General features: G+C 28.7%; 4 protein-coding genes across 6 annotated transcripts in view; 2 read left to right on the top strand and 2 right to left on the bottom strand.

The window, feature by feature from the left end:
- LOC119684727 (acyl-CoA Delta(11) desaturase) overlaps positions 1-7,954 on the bottom strand; it is a 31,228-nt gene extending 23,274 nt beyond the window's left edge. The window contains exon 1 of the mRNA XM_038098829.1: positions 7,733-7,954. The gene's annotated coding sequence lies outside the window, so the exon portion shown is untranslated. The remainder of the gene's footprint in view (positions 1-7,732) is intronic.
- A 2,867-nt stretch (positions 7,955-10,821) lies between these two features.
- LOC119676765 (bifunctional transcriptional activator/DNA repair enzyme Ada-like) lies at positions 10,822-11,370 on the top strand. Its single transcript, XM_038088022.1, has one exon. The coding sequence runs from the start codon at positions 10,822-10,824 to the stop codon at positions 11,368-11,370; it is 549 nt and encodes a 182-aa protein (XP_037943950.1).
- A 531-nt stretch (positions 11,371-11,901) lies between these two features.
- Positions 11,902-12,456, top strand: LOC119676764 (bifunctional transcriptional activator/DNA repair enzyme Ada-like). Its single transcript, XM_038088021.1, has one exon. It carries the CDS (start codon positions 11,902-11,904, stop codon positions 12,454-12,456), a length of 555 nt encoding a protein of 184 aa, XP_037943949.1.
- Positions 12,457-13,330: 874 nt separating this feature from the next.
- LOC119674590 (acyl-CoA Delta(11) desaturase-like) lies at positions 13,331-18,093 on the bottom strand. 3 transcript variants are annotated; one of them, XM_038085733.1, is made up of 5 exons: positions 18,067-18,093; positions 15,016-15,308; positions 14,147-14,483; positions 13,898-14,083; positions 13,331-13,830 (listed from the first exon to the last, which is right to left on the bottom strand). In XM_038085733.1, the coding sequence occupies exons 2-5, from the start codon at positions 15,299-15,301 to the stop codon at positions 13,512-13,514; spliced, it is 1,128 nt and encodes a 375-aa protein (XP_037941661.1). In that variant the 5' UTR covers positions 15,302-15,308; positions 18,067-18,093; the 3' UTR covers positions 13,331-13,511. The 3 variants fall into 3 exon arrangements, with proteins under 3 accessions (XP_037941661.1, XP_037941660.1, XP_037941662.1); XM_038085732.1 differs by lacking the exon at positions 18,067-18,093 and adding an exon at positions 17,743-17,890; XM_038085734.1 differs by lacking the exon at positions 18,067-18,093 and adding an exon at positions 16,418-16,442.
- Between the last annotated feature and the right edge of the window lie 4,551 nt (positions 18,094-22,644).

Below are 22,644 nucleotides of genomic sequence, written 5' to 3'. Positions count from 1 at the left end.
AATGTACTCCAAGCACTTATGAGGGACAATATCACGATAATGCTTAATGTTTTGTACTTTATGTAGTAATTAACAGAATATTATTGATAATACTCTGGAAAGTGATTTTAATTGCTTAGTAACATTCTATATGTAGATTAGCACATGTGCTCGTTGATTTGTATTGATTGAAAACCGACATACTGGTCTGTTGTGATATCATATGATCTGAGTGGGATTCATAATGAGCCCCTGCTCATTGTCGTTGTTAGAAGTTAAGTATAGAAAAACTTACAATATACAATAATAAATAGTTTTCAATTATTAATAACAATGCAGTTGATATATTATTATTATAATATATACTAGACATTAACAGTTAAGGTGTTGGGTGATTTCTTTCCTCATTTTTTCGCCACAACTTCTGCTGTAGTCATTAGATATAATACTCGTGCCCATTCTTGTTAGGTTCATTAATTACAAAAGGAAGATATTTAATTCGAGTTTTATTAGAAAATCTGCTACTTTTTAACTTGAAGGTTTTGTATTTTACTCCTTCATACCATTTACTATATCATATTTATAGTTCTAAGAGTAACGATAGCATACAATGAGAACAAATATTTTAGAATAAATTAGGTTTTCTTACCATATTTCTGATTTGTTATTAACAAATTTTGCATAGTTTTACAGATTGTTGTGGTTAATATATATTTTTGTTTTGAATTTTCTGGTAATTTGCATTTCTATTATTGAAGCGATAAATATGATATTGTTTTCGGGAAAAAGCTCAAACCAATGAAGCATAAAACCACGTATAGCAGTATCTTTCAATTTAATATTATTAGGTTGTTTTGATTTAATCCAATTCAGTACAACACTAGTGAGGATTTTGTACTATTTTTAGATAAATTTATTGGCTGCTCTTAAAGCTCTTTCTTCTTGGACTTTCAAATCAAAACAGGTCCTTGAGTATTACGAGCATCTGCAATCACTTGCAGCTCGGAATAAGGTAAGCCTTTACTGGGTTCCGGGCCACAGAGAAGTTTTAGGAAATGAAAAAGCTGATGAGCTAGCCAGAACTGCATCAAAAACAGCTTTTATAGGCCCTCAACCCTTTTGTGGAATAAATTGGGCCAGTACAAAACAGATTATCAAGGAAATGGAAAATCATATGCGGCTGGAGTACTGGGTAAACTTTCCAGGATTCAGACAAAGCAAAGCACTGATAACACCGTACTACTACAAAGACATTCTCAAATTTTCAAAATGTAATTTAAGGTTGATAACGGGTTTCATTATGTTCTGAAATATCACCTTCATAAACTACAATTACCTGCTAACTCGGAATGCAGATTATGCCTCGAAGATGAGGAAACGACCATGCACATTCTTTGTGACTGTCCAGCTTTAATAACCCACAGAAGAAACCTGTTTCATAAAGAATTTCTGTCACCAGAACAGATTAAGAACTCTTCTCTAGATTTAATTCTAGACTTTATTTACAAAGCTTTAAGGGGCTTTGTTTAATCAATAGTGAAACTGGTACAATAGGTCTCTCCTGGCCGCAGTACCGGCTGTTGGGCAATTTTCACGTCTACTCTTTAATAATTAAAAAATTAATTACATAAATTTATCTTCTATATATCAGTTTTTTATTCATAATATGAGCTATTCTTTCTAAATAGAAAAGGAAATTACGTATCATAAATTTAAAACAAATAATCCAGTTAAATAATTTTAGATTAAAACCAGTAATGGTAGAAACAAACTTTAAACTTTTATATCAGCAGTAATTACTTTACAAACACAGATAATTCAATAATAAAACCAATCATACACTAATCAACATTTAACTTTAGACCATAATGTATAGATTATTAGCTATTTTTATAACTTTTTAATTTTTATTTATTGCGAAATTCTTTGTAACACGAATTATCAACATTACCAGAAAGATTTTATAGTGCCTTTGGCGACATCAAGAAAAATCGATGAATTTCCGTTATTCTACTCTTTCATTAAATGTTTTGAAAAAAAAAACGATTTCTTCAATGTCTTATGAGAATATTTAGTATATTGAATTTTTCGTATTTGATCATCATCTGTATAATATATTTTATCTTCATTCATTTTAAACTCAAACATCTTTTTTATCATTATTTTTTGTTGGTAAGCATTTTAAATTTTTTTTTTTGTGTTTGTCAGGGACTAGACGATATTGAAAGAAAATTATCTCAATATAAATGTTTCTTTATACTTTTAATTAATAATTATGTTAACTTCTAGGTGTAGCAGTAGTAAAGAATGTGTTCTTAAAGTTAAATAAAATAAATTCTGCTTAAACTACAAAGATTCTTAATAAGGAGGATGAGGAGAATCGATCTTCTTCGTACATGTCCCAAATACTGCTTAGCCAAATTAATTTCCCATTAATTTATTTATCTTCTTAAAAATTGTTTTTTGTTTTTTCAATTTTGAAGAATTCACATCATTCTTTTATTACTTATTGGTTTTCGGTATCAAGACTATCTACTTACTAAGCTTTTTCCAAAAACAGTATAAATACTTGTAATTTGCCTTATAAATACTTGTAAGAACACTTCTTATTTAATGTATGATCTCTAATATTTTGTAAGAGGACCCAACCATCAATCCAATACCGAACACAGCATATTTTGCTTCAACAAAACCATATAGAATGAACATAGTTTTTAGTTCATTGGAACGATGGAAGACCAATATAAAGTAGTTTTTTGATATCGAGTGAATGGACAAATAGTAAGGACACTTTTTCGATGTTTGATGTTTCGATGTTTATTACGACCTTTGTCGGCATCATCATCATCATCTTACACAATGAGCATTTTAATTGATTCTATATTATCCAATTTTATATAGTATTTGGAAGATACTACTGCATTCTGCTAATAAAGTGTTAACTTTATCTTTATGATAATGCAGAATTAAAATATTGTCTTCGGAAAGACTTCTACTACTAGCGGAATTTTCAGTTAATGACAGTTTCATGACAGTATCTGCTAATATTAATTCTTCAAAAACTGAAATGGGACTTGCTTCCTTGGTCCCATTTATAGATTTCAATAAAAACCACATTATGAATAAACATTAGAAATGTTATATAGTTAATTTTAAAGAATACTTAAAATTAGTTATAAATATGTTTCTAACCTTAAGATAATGATAATAGCGCAACGAACTCAATAGTTTAGACACGGGAATTCCAAGCTTCAAAGCACAATTCAAATATAGTTTTTGTTTCATAATTGTATATGTATACTTATGTACAATACATATATATGTTATAACAGCAGTCAACACAGATCATACTTTGGTAAAGATAATCATAAATCCATTAAATTTTTACTTACTACGTTTTAGTTACCAGCAATAGTAGCCAAAAAATATATTAATAAATCATTTCTCCCCGACTAGGGTCTTATAAAAATGTATCTATATTATTAAATATTAATTGTCACGGCTTATTAACGAGAGAATGTATCCTATTCAAATATCTGTATAGTCACATTGGAACGTACCATTAACATAATGGACAATTAGTATGAATACGTAGATAATTCCTACGTAATATCAATATAATTCCTTTTATACTAGTTATGTAGAAGTAAGACTGAAAGTAGATCCAGACAATTATGAAATTTTTTAATAGTAGGGATTGATAAGTTTGGGATGAGGGCAGAGTTAATGTAAAAATGTGACGAAGTATGAGTGATGGGATCAACCCACCCATTAAACCTAATGGATGTGACTTTAACTATATCCTTATTCTTATTATTAATAATACTGAAATAAATATTAAAACAATCAAGTAAAATACAATTTGAATACATTTATGCGATATAATATAATAATTACTAAGATATTGCATCACTAATTGTTTATTAAAAAACATGATACCAGATTATTTATTCATATTTTTTATATTACACTGGACTTAAAACCCTTAACAACTTTTTAAAATCGTATATAAGGAAGTGAACTATTATGAGAAATTAAACAATTAAATATGTTTAAGTACAATAAATTGTGGATATAGTAGACATTATTTAATATATGAACCATTTAAGATTTATTCATAGAATTTACATAGATAATATTGCTATTATTTTAACGTAACGAAAGAAATGACCTTGATTCGATTACTTGAAAACATAGAATATGAAGGACTACTTAACAGCATGATAATACTAGATTTTAGACAGTTATCCAGTAAATTGCTAAAGTTAATAAATTAACATTAGATAATCAAAAACCGGAATGTTTAAGTGTCTAAACGTATTATTATTAAAATTGCAATAGCTTTTTTTGTATAATATATATGTATGTACGCCTAAGTGATTGAGCGACATACAGATATGTACAGATAAGTATATTATTAATGGATTCACAATTTTGATATGGAAAAAAAACCAATAGGACCACAATTGACTACTTAATATATTATATTTAGTAAACTCGTTTTATAAAAAACATTCAGGTGATTAACAGTATAATGTAATTAAATAAGTAATCATGCTGTTATTAAATAAAATCAAAACCGTAGTTATTGTAATTTAGTGCAATTAGAGGAGTAAGTAACTGCATAGTAGCTGCATTTAGTTTATTGACTTTGCTGATAAGAAATTGTGTAAATCGTTCAAATAAAAAAATAAGTCTTAATTATATGAATCAATATCAATATCATTTTAAACTAGAATTATTCCTAAATTATTATTACAATTTAAACGTGATATTTAACCTTGAAAAATAATCTCTTCAAAATTATTAAAAATAACACACGACAGTCTCATATTTCAGATCACATCGTAATCGTGTGTAAGCGTTTCTAAAAATTATTGCATGCATATTGCGCCATTTAGTTAATCTATTTAATTCATTTAAATACGTAAGAATACATAAAATCATTCGATTTAAGATAGGAAAGACAAAATGTTATTAGTTAACTAAATAAATATATTGCGCATCCCTACACTTTTTATACCTCGAGAACGTCGTTCTATTCTAGCTCATTTGTAGACTCAGCTAATTGCCTTTGCACGTAGGCTACTTCCATTTGCTTACGTACATCGATGAACACCCAGGTTTTTTCAAAACAAGAGATTAAAAGGTTAAGCTACTAGGGGTGTGTTCGTAAAGAGAACAACTGATAATTATTTCATAATTCTATATTTATATATAGTGGACTGACCAGTGCTCGAATTTCGATCACATTTACGTGACGTTCCCTTTTCTACAATATAAGTTTTATTCACACTCGCTAACAATAAAGCAGGTCTACAAAAAAAGAAGAATACAACGATGTTTTCCATGTAAAAAAAAGATAAAGGGATGTGCGATATATTTATTTAGTTAATTAATTACGCTCTACAATCTTTATTGTTCGTATAATAAATATATATTTTATATGTATGCTTTCTCAGAAACCATTTGAACTTCTATATTAATTGTTATTTTACGGTGTAAATTGTAAGAATTATACTTTGAAAACTAAAATTATTTATATCTTTTACTGATCAAAACATTTATATACCAACTTAAAATCATCTTAAATTAATATAAAACTTTAATAATCGTAGAAGTATTAAAATCAGATTAACAAACTAATAGAATGACTTCCTATAATGGAACAAACCCTTAACACAAGTTCTAAAGTTAAACATTTTACATCTTATAAAAATGTAAATAAAATATGGAAATACTTGGTTTCCAAGTACTTTGACAAACAGATTCATCATTTTGTAACACTTAGACTACACTCATAAAAACCGAAACCAAGTAGAAATGCGTATATATGTTTGTTCTCGTATGCTACTTACACACATTTACATTCGCCAACAGAAATGATTCATAAGTGTTTTCTAGTATGTTGAGGCTAGTTCAGTCAGTGCACTTGAGCACTTTTACTCTCTACTAACTGGGAGGTTTCTTCATAACCGTAGAGAGATCTGCATACCTCCCCGAGGAACCTTTAACCATTCTAATATTTGATAATGCGATGTTGGTAAGTCTGTCCGTTTTCGTAGATAGTTTCAGGGCTCTATTCTTTATATATTTTTTAATCGGATCGATCTTGAGGGAGGCATGGCACTTTGAAAAGTCTTCTCAGAGTCTGGTTTTGTGCATTTTCCAGCTGGTGAATAGTAGTGTTTTCGTTGACGAGTACCAGTGCTAATGAATGATGGTCACAAGAGTGCGTACACTTTTCTAAATTGCGTAATACACATGGCAGATGACTTATGTGTCATAGCTTATACTTGAATAGTATAAATCAATGGGTGCACTTATCAAAATTTAATGACTGCCGAACAGTTCGAACAGTTTTGGCATTCGTAGAAATTTTTTGTTATTAGAGTATGGCTCGAGCATTGAGTACTCATTGGAGTTCTTCGATACCGAATAGTGAAGAAATAATCAATATAATTACTTACTCCCAATGACGTGCTGAGGTATGTTCTTAAGTAATACAATATTGTTACCTAATCAATAATATGCGTGTGTAAATTATAAGGTAATTTAATGAAATTCAAATTATTTGTAAAATCAAAATAAAGTCAAATTTCTTTTTCGTCATTGCTATATATCGGTGTCTTTTAAATTATAAAAAACCATAACACTAAATACACTAAATAAACTTTTTTAACATTAATTGGAATAACTTAGCTTCTTTTAGCAGGGGCAACTTTCTTGAACGGACAAAAATTAAGTGACGCTGACTGTTCGCTTAAGAGAATTTTCACGAAACAATAAATTCAATTATTTTGAATTAACAAACGGAGGTGTGAACGTCTTTCTTAAATAGTCCGAGTTAATTGAGATAAAGTAAATTGAAATTTTTTGCACTACACTTATGTAAATATTTATTAATTTATTTATTGCACTAATTTATTATTTTTGGTTAAAAGTTTTCAAATTTATTTATTTATTTATCTTGTCTTATAAAAACATCTTATATCATCTTATAAAATTTTCACATAGGTAAGACCTAATTATCCTAAATTTTATCTAATTTACCCTACTCGAAATTCTGGTAAATATCAACATTCGCTGCCATACCGAGATAATTTACTACTTCCCTCAATTTACCATCAATTTACTTGAACTCGCACACGACCCTAAAAGCATTTCACCATTCGCTTAATCAATCTTGCGATTATTACACACTTAGCATCAAAATTCTTTAAACATTTATTAGTTTGAAAAATTAGTTTGAACATTTTTTCAAGTGTAAACAGTTAAGGCAAAATCGGTAGTTAAATAATTTATTTTGACATAAACACAATTATGAGCACCAAAAACAGATGTTCAAGACCTTTACGAATGGCAAATATTTTTGTGCTTATTGCGCAAAATGTGTTAGAATAAAAATTTGTTGAACTCAAATGAAATTGATATGCGATGCGAGCACTTGATTTATAGTTTCTTGTCTGTCAATTCAACTTGAACAATGCATTTGATTGCTGATACTGTATTGATATTGAAATTGAAATTATTTGAATTGTTTAAGTTATGTTAATTACTAGAATAAAACGCCTATTACAAGCAAGTTTAAGATTTTATTTAAAATTTATTTATGCACAAAGAATACATTTGTTATGTCACTTTTAAACAGAAAATAACACAAATATTATTGTTTTTAAATAATCTTTGCTTGGCTCTCAGGTTTTAGTAAGTTTTATCAACAAACTATACTAATTTTTATTTGTTTACTTACTTCTTTGACAAAAGTTATTGGAAAAACGTGAAGTCTTGCTTATATTAAAATTTCAAATTCGTGGCGGTCTACTATGTGTTTAAATAATTCCTAATTTGTTTTTAATATAGTTTTTTGTGTTATAATAATAATTTTACTAATCACCACTGCACTGAAATTATTTATATTTTTAAGCTCTCCTTTCCTCGTGAAGCACACAAGTTGAAAGGATAGCAAGAAGAGAACAAATCATAGACAAGGACTGAACTGTCAACTAGAAAAGTATTCACAATATTATGTTCCGTGACGTGCTGTCATGGAATTATTCAACTTAATACACATTTGTCAAGTCATAATATATATTTGCATAATTTTGCGGTTTGTGGTTTATAATAGTCATAGTCATACTAACAATAAAGTACAAGTTTGCAAGTTTTATTTGATTATGGATGCAAATCGATTTTATTGATTTTTTTTAAATAGTTTTTTCCTTGACAATCAAAACATTTCAAAAACGTGTTTGGTATGAAGAACTGTCTAGTGTTTTATTGAAAACACACATATTGCCAATTTTTATACATATAAAAATATTTATAATACAAATAATTCCCATTAAAATTGATTTAAAATAATTTATGTTGCGTACTTTGTCTTTAATGTCAAGTTCAAGTTAATGTTTTGTGTGTCAGAGAGTAAAGAGTATAATTTTGAAACTTTAATACTAAACGAAAACTTTTTGCATAGTTTCAATAGCCGGTGATTTAGTTTTTATAAATTTATTTTCTATTTGTTATAAACAAAAGTCAATGTGCTTATTACATAAACACATACATACATACATCTATAAACAGTTTTAATAAAAACAAAAAAGAAATAGTATAAATGATTTACATTATTTGACAGAAGCTTGTCAGCTTTTAAAATTAATTTCCCCCAAAAAGTTCAACAAAAAATTTGAAGCAGACGTCATTCAATACAGAATTAGGTAATTTAAAACCTTATTTTAATTAAAAATATATTTAAAGTTTGAACTTTTGAAATAAATAAATTTTTAATTTTTGTGATTTAAAGACAATATATAAAAACATTGGGAGGCAATTTCACAATTGTGACTTAAGTCTGTGATTGAAATTGAAAAATTAAAAATAATGTTGAAATTGATTATAACTGTTAAATCGGCTTTGAGAGATCCAACAAGGAACTATATTAATTTATGAACATAATATAACAGAAGTGTCAACAATTGGGAGCCAGTTAGGAACCAAGAAATAATCGGTGCAATGCAAATATAGATGAGTTTGTGATAACGAAATGTTCCGAAAAGAGAATAACTTGATTTTCTTCACAACAAGTCTTAATGTACAACCATGTTTTGTAGTTTATTAGTGACAGAATTTTTTCTAAAATAGTTAGATTTATTAACTAATTATCTAACCTCTTTTGACATATCATACAAGAAATCAAGTGGACTTTAAACACAATATGTTGTATGTCAAATCCTTAAAGAAACAAATCAGTTTAACAAAACCTTGCCCAACCCCGCCCTAACAAACCTTAAGTTCACCTCAAGACGCACAGGAAGATATGCTGATCTACGGTCTGTAATCAGTTAGAAGATAAATTAATGATAATGATTCTAGTATAGTTAAAGTTTAGTGTGGGGCAGGGATTAGAGTAAAAGTGCGCAATAGGACTAATTCATATCTACAACAACACATAAAACTTATATATATTTAAAATAATAACTAGTTATATATAGTTTTAAATTTATTATAAGAAATGTTTTCATTTACTATATGAGACAAAAACAAAATTTTTTCTGTAATTAGATTTTAAAAACTTTTAACCAACTGCAAGAATTTTTTTTGTTCAAGTTAGACATTGCAATAAATTTTATTAATATATAAATATTTATATAATATATATTGTTTTAAAGTAATCAATAATTAATCATTAAATGTTTTCTTTTTTAATTGAAAAGGTATGTATATAGCACCACAACGATTGACGCAAAACTACGCAGTAATATGCAATACGGTATATCACTATAAGCTGTTTTCTCTGGTTTTTCTTACAATTTATTTTTGTCGAGTTCACAACTCCTCTGAACTTTTTTGTCTTGGAATTGAAATATAAACAATAAACTACCATTTGCATAACGATTTATTTTTATTTTTGTTTTTTCATTTTCTGGCTGCCTTTTAATGAGCTATCAATCGTATCCACTGGGATAAGAATATTTAAATTTTTAATCGTTATACTCTATATTACCGTACCTCATTAGTGTGTACTCCTGCATATGTAATACCGTAACTGCTTCAAGTACTGTATGCCGTACTACAGACAATATTTTTGCCGGCAACAGTAGTCGTGATTGATAATTAATTGAAAATTTTAAATATGTTTAAAACAATTCATACATTCAAGATGCGTAATTCTTTGTATTACTCTATTAATCTTTTGTTCTTACAAATAAGTTCCTAAATTGGGATATTTTATAAATCAGTACTGTAAAAATAGAAAAACTTTTTGCAACAAAATTGTGTAAGAAATTTATTTAATAATGGTAACAAATATATATTTGATATATGATATGTGAATATATTTAATTAGAAAAGAAACATGTTTTAGAAAATATTTTTTTTCGTTTGAATTGAATGTTTTTTTTTTAATTTTTTTTTATGTGTCATATGTCGACTATTTCCTTATTGGGAAATATATTTTGCATTGCTGCATTTGATATATTTCGTGTAATTTCCTCTGATTTATTCTTAACTAAATTAAAAAGCACGAAACCTTTATGTACGGTTAATCAAATTTCATTAGTGACCTAAATCAAATAAACTGCTTTAACGAAGTCAATGGTGATATGCTATTACTTTTAAAGTTCATAATGGTTTAAAATAGTTTGTTGTTTCAAATTGTTATAATTTTAAAAAAATTCTCGTACTTATTAACACTAATTTGAAACTTGCACAAAAGTTCCACAGCGGCTTATGTACAAGCATATGACAGTCTCCAGCGGTTTTTGCTATTCTCGACAGCAATAGATTTATTTTTGTGCGAAAGTTGGCGCTTCGGTTTAAGAGCAAATTGCAATTAATAAGAATATGTTGAAATCTGGGCAAATTAAGTGTATAAGCTTTCCGTTCAAAACTACTGAAGAATTTAAAATTAGCTATGGATATGCAGATACAGAATTTGGTGACATTTTGATCGGTCTACTTGCGCCTAATAAAATATGTTTTCTACATTTTGCACAAAATAAAGACGTTGCTCTCAGTAATTTAAAAAACTGTTGGCCAAATGCTAATTATTTCGAGGATTCTAATTTGGCAGTCAAGACAACTAAAACTATATTTGGTAAAGGTGAGAAACGAACGATGACGTTATGTCTAACTGGAACAGAGTTTCAACAAAGCGTTTACAAAACATTGCTTAAAATACCGTTTGGGGCACAAATAACATATTCTGAAGTTGCTACACTATTGGGAAAGCCAAGAGCTGTGCGACCTGTGGCAAATGCTGTAGCTAAGAATGATATTGCAATAATAATACCATGCCACAGGGTAATTTCTAAAAGTGGGAACAAATTTAAGTACGGCTTTGGAAGTTATATTAAAAAGCAATTATTGGAATATGAAAGTGCTAATCTTTAAGTAGTTTTTAACTGTATATTTATTATTGTATAAGCCAAGTATTAATCTACTGTACAGATAATGTAAAAGTATAAAGTTCTGTGAATTTTATGTTAGTTTTACTGGATGTTAAGAATACGAATAAAGTTTTAAATGAATAGATAGCTATGTCTTTGAATAATACAAATTGTACATTTTTTATTTCCAAATTAATTGTTTTAAAATATTGTATAGAGGCTCTGTCAACATTTCTGTTCCCTTTATTTCGCTATTTGGCACCCATTTATATAAAGCATTCGAACAAATAAATACGTACACCACGCACTTATTGAATTTAATTTAGTTTTTTTGTTATATTTATTACAATTTTTAAAAACTCTTCGCTTGCCAACACTGTAATATGTCAGAAATATAAAATTTTTACAGCGGCTCTTCTATCAAACATCTGCCAAGTCTTCAGCGGTTTTTGCACTTTCCCACGATTATAAATTTCATTTGGTTTTACAAAAATTGGCGCTTCAACTTAGGAGCATTCACGAAATTAACACAAACATGTTAAAAACTGAACAAATTAATTGTATAAGTTTTCCATATGAAAGTAATGAAGAATTCAAAATAAGTTACGGGTATGCAGATACAAAATTTGGTGAAGTTTTAATTGGATTACTTGAGCCAAACAAAATTTGTTTTCTACATTTTATACAAAACAAGGCCGCTGGTCTCAATAACTTAAAACAGTGCTGGCCAAAGGCTGTGTACACTGAGGATTCTGTTTTGGCAACTAAAACGGTTAACGCTATATTTGGTAAAGATGATGGAGGAACGATGACGCTATGCTTGACTGGATCAGAGTTTCAACAAAGCGTTTACAAAGCATTACTCAAAATACCATTTGGCGAGCAATTCACATACTCAGATGTTGCTGAACTTTTGGGTAAGCCAAGTGCTGTGCGACCTGTGGCAAATGCTGTAGGTAAAAATGATATTGCAGTTGTGATACCATGCCATAGGGTAATATCTAAAAGTGGCAGCAAATTCAAGTACCGTTTTGGAAGCCAGATTAAACAAAAATTATTGGAATATGAAAGTGCTAATGACACATTTTAAGAGTATGGAACTTATAAATTTAGTGCTTTGTAAGCTATATATATGTAAGCTATATTTTATGTTAGTGTGCGGAATAATATATAAGCACACAGTTTTGTGAATTAATTGTTATTTTCATTCTATGCTTTTTATACTAATAAAGTTTTCAAATTGTTAAATGGGTTTATCTTGTCCAATATAAATGTGTACTTTTTTCCAAATCTTCATCTCATCGAGTTCTCGTCCACAATTTGATCTTATTTTGTTTCGTGACTTTCCAACACTGTTCTGTTTGTTTATTTGTTGCTCAAATGTCAAATATTTGTGTTGTTTAATCGATCAGTTTTGTGTTTTGGCGCCAGCCAATCTAAAATATTTATATTTGCCGATGAACTGAGTTTTTGTTGTAAATAAAAATAAAGTGAATTTGGCTTGGCATACGATATAAAACATAGAGCAACATTGTGCAACAGTACAGCATAAAAATAAATTTCTTTTATTAATAATAGATTTTTAAAAACAGTTTCACCTAGTTTAATCCAAAAAGTAAGTAATTTCAGAAAATAAAAAATTCTATTGTTGCACAAGGCACTCAACAACATTAATGACCGCTTTGTTCTCGTGGAGGATTGTGAGAGCCACTTTCATGACGGGTGTTCCACCATGTGTTACACTTAGTTTACACCAATAACTAAAACTTCTCAATTCAGCTAATCTTATGTGGTGTCAAAGTTCATAATTTTCTTGGTAAATATTAAATTTTTGTAAAAATAAAATTCTGAAATTTATATTTAAATCACATTTTTTAATTGTTAAGTCTTTAAGTCTACACCTTTTCTTTTAAAGTATAATAAATATATAGTATAATTTAACGTAATAATAAAAATGACATGAGTTCAATTTCTTCTACTTTCGATAATATTTTAATCGGATTAAATACAATTACATTTGATAATGTAGTGCCAATAACAGATTAACAATTTACTTTTTATAAAAGTAGAATTAATTGCTTTAAATGTTTGCATGCAAATGAATTCTATAAAATATAAGTGCACAGCAGCTGCGTATCGTAGCATTTACTCAGTTTTCTTATTGATGATCAATACATCTTTCTCATCTTCAGGGCTTAAATCTTTGTCGCCCCAGCCCCACAATTCATGTGAACCATCACCGGTGCGTTTAACACGTTTCTCAATTGTTTCTGGTGCAACCGATTTTAGATCATAAGCCCAACCAATCTTGGCAAAGAAATCAATGAAAGCTGTCGTTAGATTCATGGTGTAGTTACCCCATTCAGCTGTTTTGTAATCCCAAGGGAACACATGATGATAATTATGCCAACCTTCGCCAAATGCAAAAGCAGCAACACCTGGATTTTCAGATGCATTGATGGTTCTAATAAATTATACATAGGCAAATAAATATATGCTACATAAGAAAACAAATAGAAAATTTTGCTTACTTATCATATGGACGTCCACCGAATTTATGTGCTACGCTGTTTACACACCAAGTAACGTTCAACAAGAAGCACCAACGGAACATGGTTGCAACAAACCAAGAATTGATGAAAGATTCATTCCAGCATAGCATGGGTATGATTGTTGGTAAAATGAAGCATGCCAAAGGCATGAGAGTTAGATAGTATCTAAAAATATTTAATGTAATTGATTAGATTTTTTTATGGGATTTATGGGAAGTTTGTACGTACTTCTTTTGGAACATCAAAATTGGATCAGCACGTAAATCGGTTAAGTCAAGACCTCTGCCTTTAGCCTTAACGTCAGGATGTTTTTTGCAGAGCAACCAGCCAACGTGTGAGAAGAAAAGACCACGAGTAGCATTATGTGGGTCAGCATCAGTTTCAGAGAATTTATGATGTACACGATGATCACGTGCCCAATGATAAGCTGCATCTTGGAAAGCAACTGTGTTGAAAATGATCAAAATAACACGTAGTGGCCATTTAGCTTTGTAAGAACGATGTGCCCATAAGCGATGAGCGCCGGCAGTTATGCCCAACACTCCAATGGAATATAAAAATATAGCTGCAAGTAGTAAATGAGGTCAGTTCATTAGTTATTTATTTTAATATTATTTATTTATTAGTTTTATACATATATTGATTGGTTTGTATTTTGAAGAGAAAAGTATTTCTATTAAGATGAATACATTATTGTAGCTACAAAGGAAGATTGTGTTTAATAATTAAAAATTAGTTCTTAATTTTATTCGATATATAATTCTTTCCGTTGAATGTGGACTAACTATTTTAAACTCAAGTAATTGTCCGTTGATTTTTTGAGTTTAAAACAAATAGTCCACGAATCCATTACTCTCCATTAGTCCTCTTCATTTCTTTTGACGTTAATGGTACTTCTAATCTTTATGTTTTCTATGTGTTTCAAATATCATTCTTAAAGCCAACTTCTATTATTATATTATTCAATTCTTTCATACTTTTTCATTGTTCATGGTACTCTTTTTCTAAATCCACTATTTACACTCTCACAATAATCACTTATATTTACTTTAGTACTTAAACGTATTCAATAACAGTTATTTAATTTTTTTACTTACAGAAAAATACTGTAGCCCATTTAGCTGAGGTGAAGAAGAGCCAACCACCGTACAGCGCAGCTACATGCAAATATCCAAACAAAATGATATTCCGCCACACCAACTTCAGCTTACGCTTCTCTGCTTTCTTGTATTGGCGTATATCGGTCGCAAGGGCTCCATCGGTCGTATCAGCATCGCACTCGAACAAGACACCGGTTTGCTTGGAGCCCGCAGATTTACTTAATTCGGCGCTTGACAACAGCGAATCAGTGTTGTTAAGCAAAGCAACATCTCTTGGCGGCATGATTAAGCTAAAATATTAAATATTATTTATTAAAATGCGTGTAAGTAGTGGAAATATTACTAAACGTGCTAAACTAATTTATGGCATTTGTTATCAAATTTTTACGTTTTTTTTTCTTTCAAGTTTGTATTCCGAGAATCAAAACAATGTCGTTTATTGTGTTAGTTCAGAATGTAATATACTAAAAAAATTCTAATAAGAATCGTTGAACAAACCACCAGGAAAACACAAACAACAATCACGTGAAAGTTGTGTGCATTTGATGCTACTTGTGGGTAGCTTTTCAACGGAATAGTGGCGTAATTGTATAGATAAATTTCAATTTACATTTATTTCAATTAATAAATTGTATCTTTTTTTTTTCAATGTACAATATTGTGCACTTTTTTTGCGTTTGGTAAAGTAATATTATTTTCTCTTATCTATTGTGGTTGCAAACAAGTGGGAGCAAGAATATATGTTTACATTGTACATTTATGGTAGACCCACTAGGAAATTTGGCGACAACCGTTCAACATGAAATACGTGGTGTTGTGATATTTAGGGGTTGTATTAGATGTGACATTTATCGGTGGTGAAAATAAATTTTGCACAACAAAATTAATTGTTTATAGTAAAACCTAATGTTTCAAGAAGAGAAAATTTTTTTCTCTTTTTTCAGTGTTTCTGAGTTCAGACTGGTGGATACCAAAGTTCGTTGTATTTAAATGTTTATTTATATATGTATATAAGATGTTTTTGTTTGTTTTATTAAGTCACTGAAATGAAAAGAGCAACTAATTTTTGTTATTTCGTTTTTTTATAATGATAGTTTTTCACTTCTATATTTCTTTCTATTAAAGTGGGTATTTGTTATAATTTACTTTTGCTATTTAACTACTGTTACTGTTACTATTATCATATTTTGTTGCTGTTTTTGTTTTAATATATATAAATGAATATAATGAATATAAGTAAATGTTAAATTTACAAAGAAATAAGATTATTATTATTTTAAATTTGACTATCGTGTTTCATGCTTTGGATGCTCACAATAATTCACAATTACACTCTCTTAAATCAAACGCATCGTTATTAAGATATACTGGGTTTCAAACTATGCTTCTTTAAATGTACCTGAAACAGTTTTTATCGGCATTCAAAGGAGCTTTTGTTACAATGGATAACCCAAGTGGTTGCTGACACTATTGAATAAAGGCGTTTCAGACACTAACTTGCGTTTTCTCAAGCAAATAAGAACACTATTAATAATTAAGAAATCATTAATGAATTCTGTCTAATTTTTATGAAATTAACAATTTATTTTAATTTGAAGTTATTTTCAATGTCTGACCTAATTATTTTAATAAGTATTATTATGCTATTATAATGTTTTTACTAAAGTTTTTTTTCTGTAAAACAAAGACCAATAGGAACTAAATAAATATTAGAAAAGGCTTCAAGTAAAAGGAATTTTTTGAAAAAAGTAAAATATTGCAAAGCAAAATTTAATGAATAAATTTTTAGTTATATATTTTTACAAAATCACAAGATTATTGTATATATGAAACAGTATTTAATTTACAAATTTTTAATTACATATTTTCTCAGTTTCCACAAAATTTTTTATAATTTTGATATTAAAAATTTGTGAAAACTGATTTCAAAACAATGAAAAAAAGGGGGTATGAGAACAAATAAATAGCTAAATTTAAATTTAATATATATTTAAATTAAAATTATTTAAGGGTTTCCTCCTCATATGTTAAAAAAAACTGTTGGAAAATATTTATTTATATTTTCTACATAAGCTTCGTTAAAAAATATAAATGAAATAACTAACTGACATAAAATTTTGTTAAAAACTTTTATATCAAATGTATGGAAATGCACAAATGTTATTGCCATTTAGCAGCGCTGTTAACTGTGGCAAGCAGGTAGCATAATTATGCTTTTAGCATAGCAACCACAAGTTTCAAGTGCTTAGTAACAGTGATTCTGTACTAAAATCACTGTCTTCTTACTTCTTCTGTTAGAAAGTTTTATAGTTATATTTTATGCACAAAACAATAATACTTAATAGTATAGCAATAAAATAACATTTCTTTTTATATTTATATAGAATTTGGTTTTTTTTTTTTGGTAATTAAAAAAATCACTAGTAAAACGAGTACATTGAGCAATTGTCAAATTTGGCCGAAATTGAACGGGGCTTTAAAATGGCGACGTGTACTTTTGCAATGGACACGTGCACATAATTCATCCCATATCGGACGTAATTCAAACAGTTTTTTCAAAAATTAATTCATTTGAACAAGAAAATATTTATTATTTATTTTATTCAAGCACTTGCAAAAATTTTAGAAAGGAAAAAATCTAATTAACACCGCTGTTATTCAATCACTTAGATAATTTCATTAAATTCTTAAAAATTGCTGCGTTTAGAAAAATTTTAATCTTACCGTTAAAATATTTAACACAAATCAAATTTAAATTTTATAAATAAAAAAATTTTTTAAAAATATTTTTCAAAAAAATTTGCGTTTTTTCTACCGGCTTTGCAAATAAAAAACACGTCTTCACCAACCAAAATTAAAATGCGAAAAGCTTACGATTCTTTAATGTTCACAATTTTTATTTATAGTTTTTGTTGGTTTACTTTGCTTAGCTCATTTTTTTCTCGTCTATTAGCAATTCTCACTCTCACCAAGATTTTTATTTTTATTATTATTTTTGTGCTAATCTTTTATTTTTTATTTTCTTTTGTTTACAAATGGTGCACTTACACGTTCGCATTTGGCTTTCCACCGGCAAAATCTAAAATGTTTTTGCCAAATTTGCTTTTATAATCAGAATTGACATTTTTTTATTTGTATTCGTTTTGGAGAGATTAATTAAGTCTAGACCTGATACTGTCCGCTAGTTTTTTTCGCTTTATCAGTCTTTTTACTCCAGCGAGATAAGAGAGCTTAGCCATTCACATGCGGCAAACGTGTTCTTTTGCTTAGACCAATTCATAAATTTTTTTTCTTCCATGCTTATCTGGAGATGAGTAACTAGCCAATGGGTTGTGTGCGCTTGGTGGGGAGCCGAAAGATGGCACAAAGTCCAAATTCTCTAATATCAATATTTAATATCTTATTTTTAGCTGGTACAACACATTCATTGTTGTTTTTGTTGCCCGTGCCCTAACTTACTCGTAATCTTTTTATTAGAAAAACGCAACCAGATTAAAAATCGAAGATCAGGGTCCGAAGTTGTTTAATTATCAAAATTTTAGTATTGATTGCTTGATTTAATAAAAAGATTAGTCGCCATTGCGTTGCTGTGGGTGTGTTAATTTATTTAAAAATTGCTAATTAATTAGTGACTACATTGTTTATATATATATTTTGATAAATGAATTTCTAATTTGAAGCACTTCTAGTACTTCAAAAGTTTTAAATAGATTTCATATAAGAAGCATATGTACAAAAATAACCGGTAGAAATTGTAAAATATAATAAATGAGATGGAATCCTCAAGGCAGCCGAGGACCTGGAGCACCAGCTAAAACTTGGAGAAGAACAATTGAAGAAGAATTAAGAGGAGCGAACTATTCCTGGAGTGATATATGACGCGAATCAAATAACCGAATTCGATATAAAACTATGGTAGAGGCCTTATGCTCCACTGGGAGACAAGGAAAAAAGAGAGAGAGAATTAATTAGTGACTACATGGTTTATATATATATTTTAATAAATGAATTTGGAATTTGAAGCACTTTTAGTATTTCAAAAGTTTTAAATAGATTTCATAGAAGAAGCATATGTACAAAAATAACTGGTAAAAATTGTAAAATATAATAAATCAAACTTAACATATATTCGTTTTCAAATAGTTGACTTTAGGGTCTAATGATATTTTCTTTCTGAAATCATTCCTAAAATTTGATTTTAATGAGTTGAAGGCTCATGCGAAGGGTTGCAATGCTTTCTTCCTATTAAAAAAAATATTCTTTTAGAGAATTTCATACATAATATTTAGAATTAATGTCTAAATTAGAGATTTGAAGCAGAGTAATCAGCTTATAATGCCATTTTTCCGTTTATCTCATTTAGGCCGCTAATAAAAATAGTTTACCATACAAAGAGCGTTCACACAAATAAGCTCATTATAAATAAATCAACTAATTTAATGCGAAAAATATCAAATGCAATTTTTACGAATAAATTTGCAACAAGGGAAATTACCAAAATTTAAGAAATTTGTCATGTATTTTAACTATATGTAAAATGTAAAGAAACAAGCTACTTAACATGAATAAATCAGTTTATGCTAATGGAAACGACTAAATTTAAATTACCAAAAGTGGTTTTAGCTATTGTGCAAAAATCATATTAGTCTCTTCGTTAATTAATTATTAGTTGTAAGTTTAGTCGCAATTAATGTTTATACATTGATCAATTGTTTCAAATAACTCAAAATCCTAACATCGCATTTTGCATATACCATATAATTATTTAATTCATTATATTATTATTTTTATTTCGTTTGACAGTAGTTAATTAGTGAAATACTTAATCAATGGGCTGATTGGTTGCAAAATTTTTTTAATGTATTAATGATTGTGGTTCTGTATCGTGTGATATATTTCAGTAACAAAAAGTAGCCAAGTTAATTGGGTTGCAGTTACATTATTTCTAAATTACAAATTTCTTTTAAGATAAATGTCTTTTCTAACTTGTTTTTTTGATGTAAGAATTAAATTAGATATATTAGATTAAAAACCTTAATTAGTCAAAGTCCAAACTCTCACTTTAAGGAGACTATTTTTGCACAACCCACTGAATAGACACCTGTCGCTTAATCGATTTGACTCGTCATTCTAATAAAGAATATAGAATTGGAGGGATTTTGCGTTACTTGGCGCCACCTTCATTTAGAAACTTAAGAGCTTCTTTAAAAAATAGAATATTGATTCTTTCATATAGCCATTATTATGTGTAAAACCATAAATGGGTTTAAAAGGGTTATTATTTGCAATATTACAATGGGTTCACACCAACGCAATTTCCTTAACATATGTGTAAGGAAGTGGCATTTTTCATACAAAATTCATACAAAAATAGGCTAATGAGCTTTTCATTGTAAATATAATATGTAATAAGATAAGTTGGGTTAATTTATTTTCTTTAACAGCAGTAATTGGGATTATGACTATCTTCTTTAACTAGAAACTAACCATTTTGTTTATTTATTAACTGTTTTTAAATCTAACTATCAGAAAAGCCAATATTGTCTTTTTAGAGAAAATTAAAAATTGTTAATTGTTAAAAAAAAGCTCTATATTTAAATGTATAAAAAACTCTATATTTAAAGATACAAATAATAGTATATTATATAAATATGGAAAATAATAACCTTTAGTTTGGAATAATAAAAATTTTAGTGGTAATGGAAATGGCGTAGTTTGCATTTAATTTCCTAAAATAGTTATAATTAATCTACAATTTGTTTTTATAAGATAATTATAAGATAAAAAGTAATGAATAAATTTGTATATTCCATAATATATCTAATTAATAAAATCTAATTTAGTTATGAATTGCAACGCAAATTGTTTTTCCCCATATCTATTATCACTCCACACTTAGTTGTCGATTACAGTTCAAGGAAACAAAAGTCTAAACCCAAATCAGATTAGGCGCGCTGGGAGCCTGTATTATCATCTACAATGTTTTTTAAATTAAATTTCCAAATAAATTAATCACTCGTTACCAAATCATTTTCGCTTCGTAACAGCAGATAAGGTAATTGCGAAGTTAGATTTCATCATTCGCAAAGCATATCAGCCGATTTTTTTCTCAATTTCTATTGTATAGTAAAACAATTTAGATTTCATATATCGGGTAGGTTATGTGTATTGGACTTTTGGATAGAAGTCCATCCTAGTAATTTTCAGATGTTGTAATTTGGTTTTTAAGTTTTTTAATTTTTAAAATAAAATTCAAAAAGATTTTCAATATCTGAAATAGTTTCAGAAAAATTTTTAATATCTGTAATACCTAAGAAAAATTCCCTCTATTGGATATCTCAGGATTAGTATTTCATTTATGGTTTTTAATTGTTTTTCGCTACTAAACAAACATATAACGTATCGAATTAGACATGAAGAACAATAAGATAATAGCGGATGAGAATGTAATTAAAATAGAGAAAAAAGTTTACAGCACTTTCTCAAATACTCAAGACTCCTAAATATATAATTATCCATCTAAGGTGTTGATACAGATTATCACCAAAAATTCTCAATATCATTTTTAAACTAATTAACTCAGATATCGAAAATTGCAGCTCCTGTCATGAATGAAAAGATGGGTTTATTAATTCTCTAATAAATGAAAATATTTCCTCAGAGATGTATGAAGTAGTCAGTTTAAAGAATTTTAGTTAAATATACCCCTTTGTTGTTGTTTGTTAGAATACCACTGCTTTGACATAAAACGCGTAATGTTATGTACCTGATGTCCTACATAAGAAATATCGGATAAAAACTTAACGATTTGGAATCTACAGTGAATTGATATTATCCTTCCACATCAGACACACAGTTCCGATAGAAGTCACTAAAAGATCCGTTAAGCGTGTCTGCTTATTAGACAGTGTTCTGTCAACAAATTTTTCTTCTAAACTGTGTTGTATTCAAATTTCTACTATGCGGTCAAGCTTCATTCTCGTATTCTTAGGGGTATTTCTTTAAGAAAAAATTGCAATATCATACACAGGCACAGGAACCTCTCTTGACTCTTTTACATACATTTTCAACTTTCAAGTTGCAGTCAGCGAAAAAATTATAGTTAACTCTGCCGGTCGGTATGGCAATTGTAGTAGACAGTGACAGGCAAGTAAGACCAATCACTTGACAAGTCTGCGTATCAATTCTCCGAGACACGTGGTAGCGCAAGTAGGAGAAATTTTAGCGTTAGATGCTCCTTTGAAAATATAATCTCACAGGTATAATGATCTAATTAATAACAGTGCAAATCCCACCCTTGGCGCAATCCTGGTCACGCTACTGGTTTATGTTGAAGCTATTTGAGCCAGTACATTTGAGCACTTTTACTCTTTATTAACTCGAGGCATCTTCAAAACCCCTCTTTACATCTTGACTGGATTACTGTTTATCACTTCATCAGACTAAGCAATAATTGACCTCAGATCTGCAAGTTTCCAAAGGAGCCTATAACCATTCTAAAATTCGATAACGCGGTGTTGGTAAGTCTGTAAGTTTTCGCAAATAATTTCGCGGCTACTGGTGTCATCATCAAAAGGATGTTGACTGACATATATTGAAATTGATGTTTGGGGCAATCGCAGGTAT

This window comes from Teleopsis dalmanni, chromosome 2, assembly GCF_002237135.1.
Source record: "Teleopsis dalmanni isolate 2A chromosome 2, ASM223713v2, whole genome shotgun sequence".
Lineage (NCBI taxonomy): Eukaryota > Metazoa > Arthropoda > Insecta > Diptera > Diopsidae > Teleopsis > Teleopsis dalmanni.
Note: the sequence above shows the minus strand (reverse complement) of the source record. Positions and strands in the feature narration are given on the sequence as shown.

Excerpts from the sequence above, each read along its gene's own strand:
- LOC119674590 (XM_038085733.1), bottom strand. The coding sequence starts at position 15,301 with ATGCCGCCAAGAGATGTTGCTTTGCTTAACAACACTGATTCGCTGTTG. Across the intron at positions 14,484-15,015 it reads ATGGGCTACAGTATTTTTCT|CTATATTTTTATATTCCATT; the intron begins GTAAGTAAAAAA and ends TACTACTTGCAG. Across the intron at positions 13,831-13,897 it reads GGTGGACGTCCATATGATAA|AACCATCAATGCATCTGAAA; the intron begins GTAAGCAAAATT and ends ATAATTTATTAG.
- LOC119676765 (XM_038088022.1), top strand. The coding sequence starts at position 10,822 with ATGTTGAAATCTGGGCAAATTAAGTGTATAAGCTTTCCGTTCAAAACT.
- LOC119676764 (XM_038088021.1), top strand. The coding sequence starts at position 11,902 with ATGTTAAAAACTGAACAAATTAATTGTATAAGTTTTCCATATGAAAGT.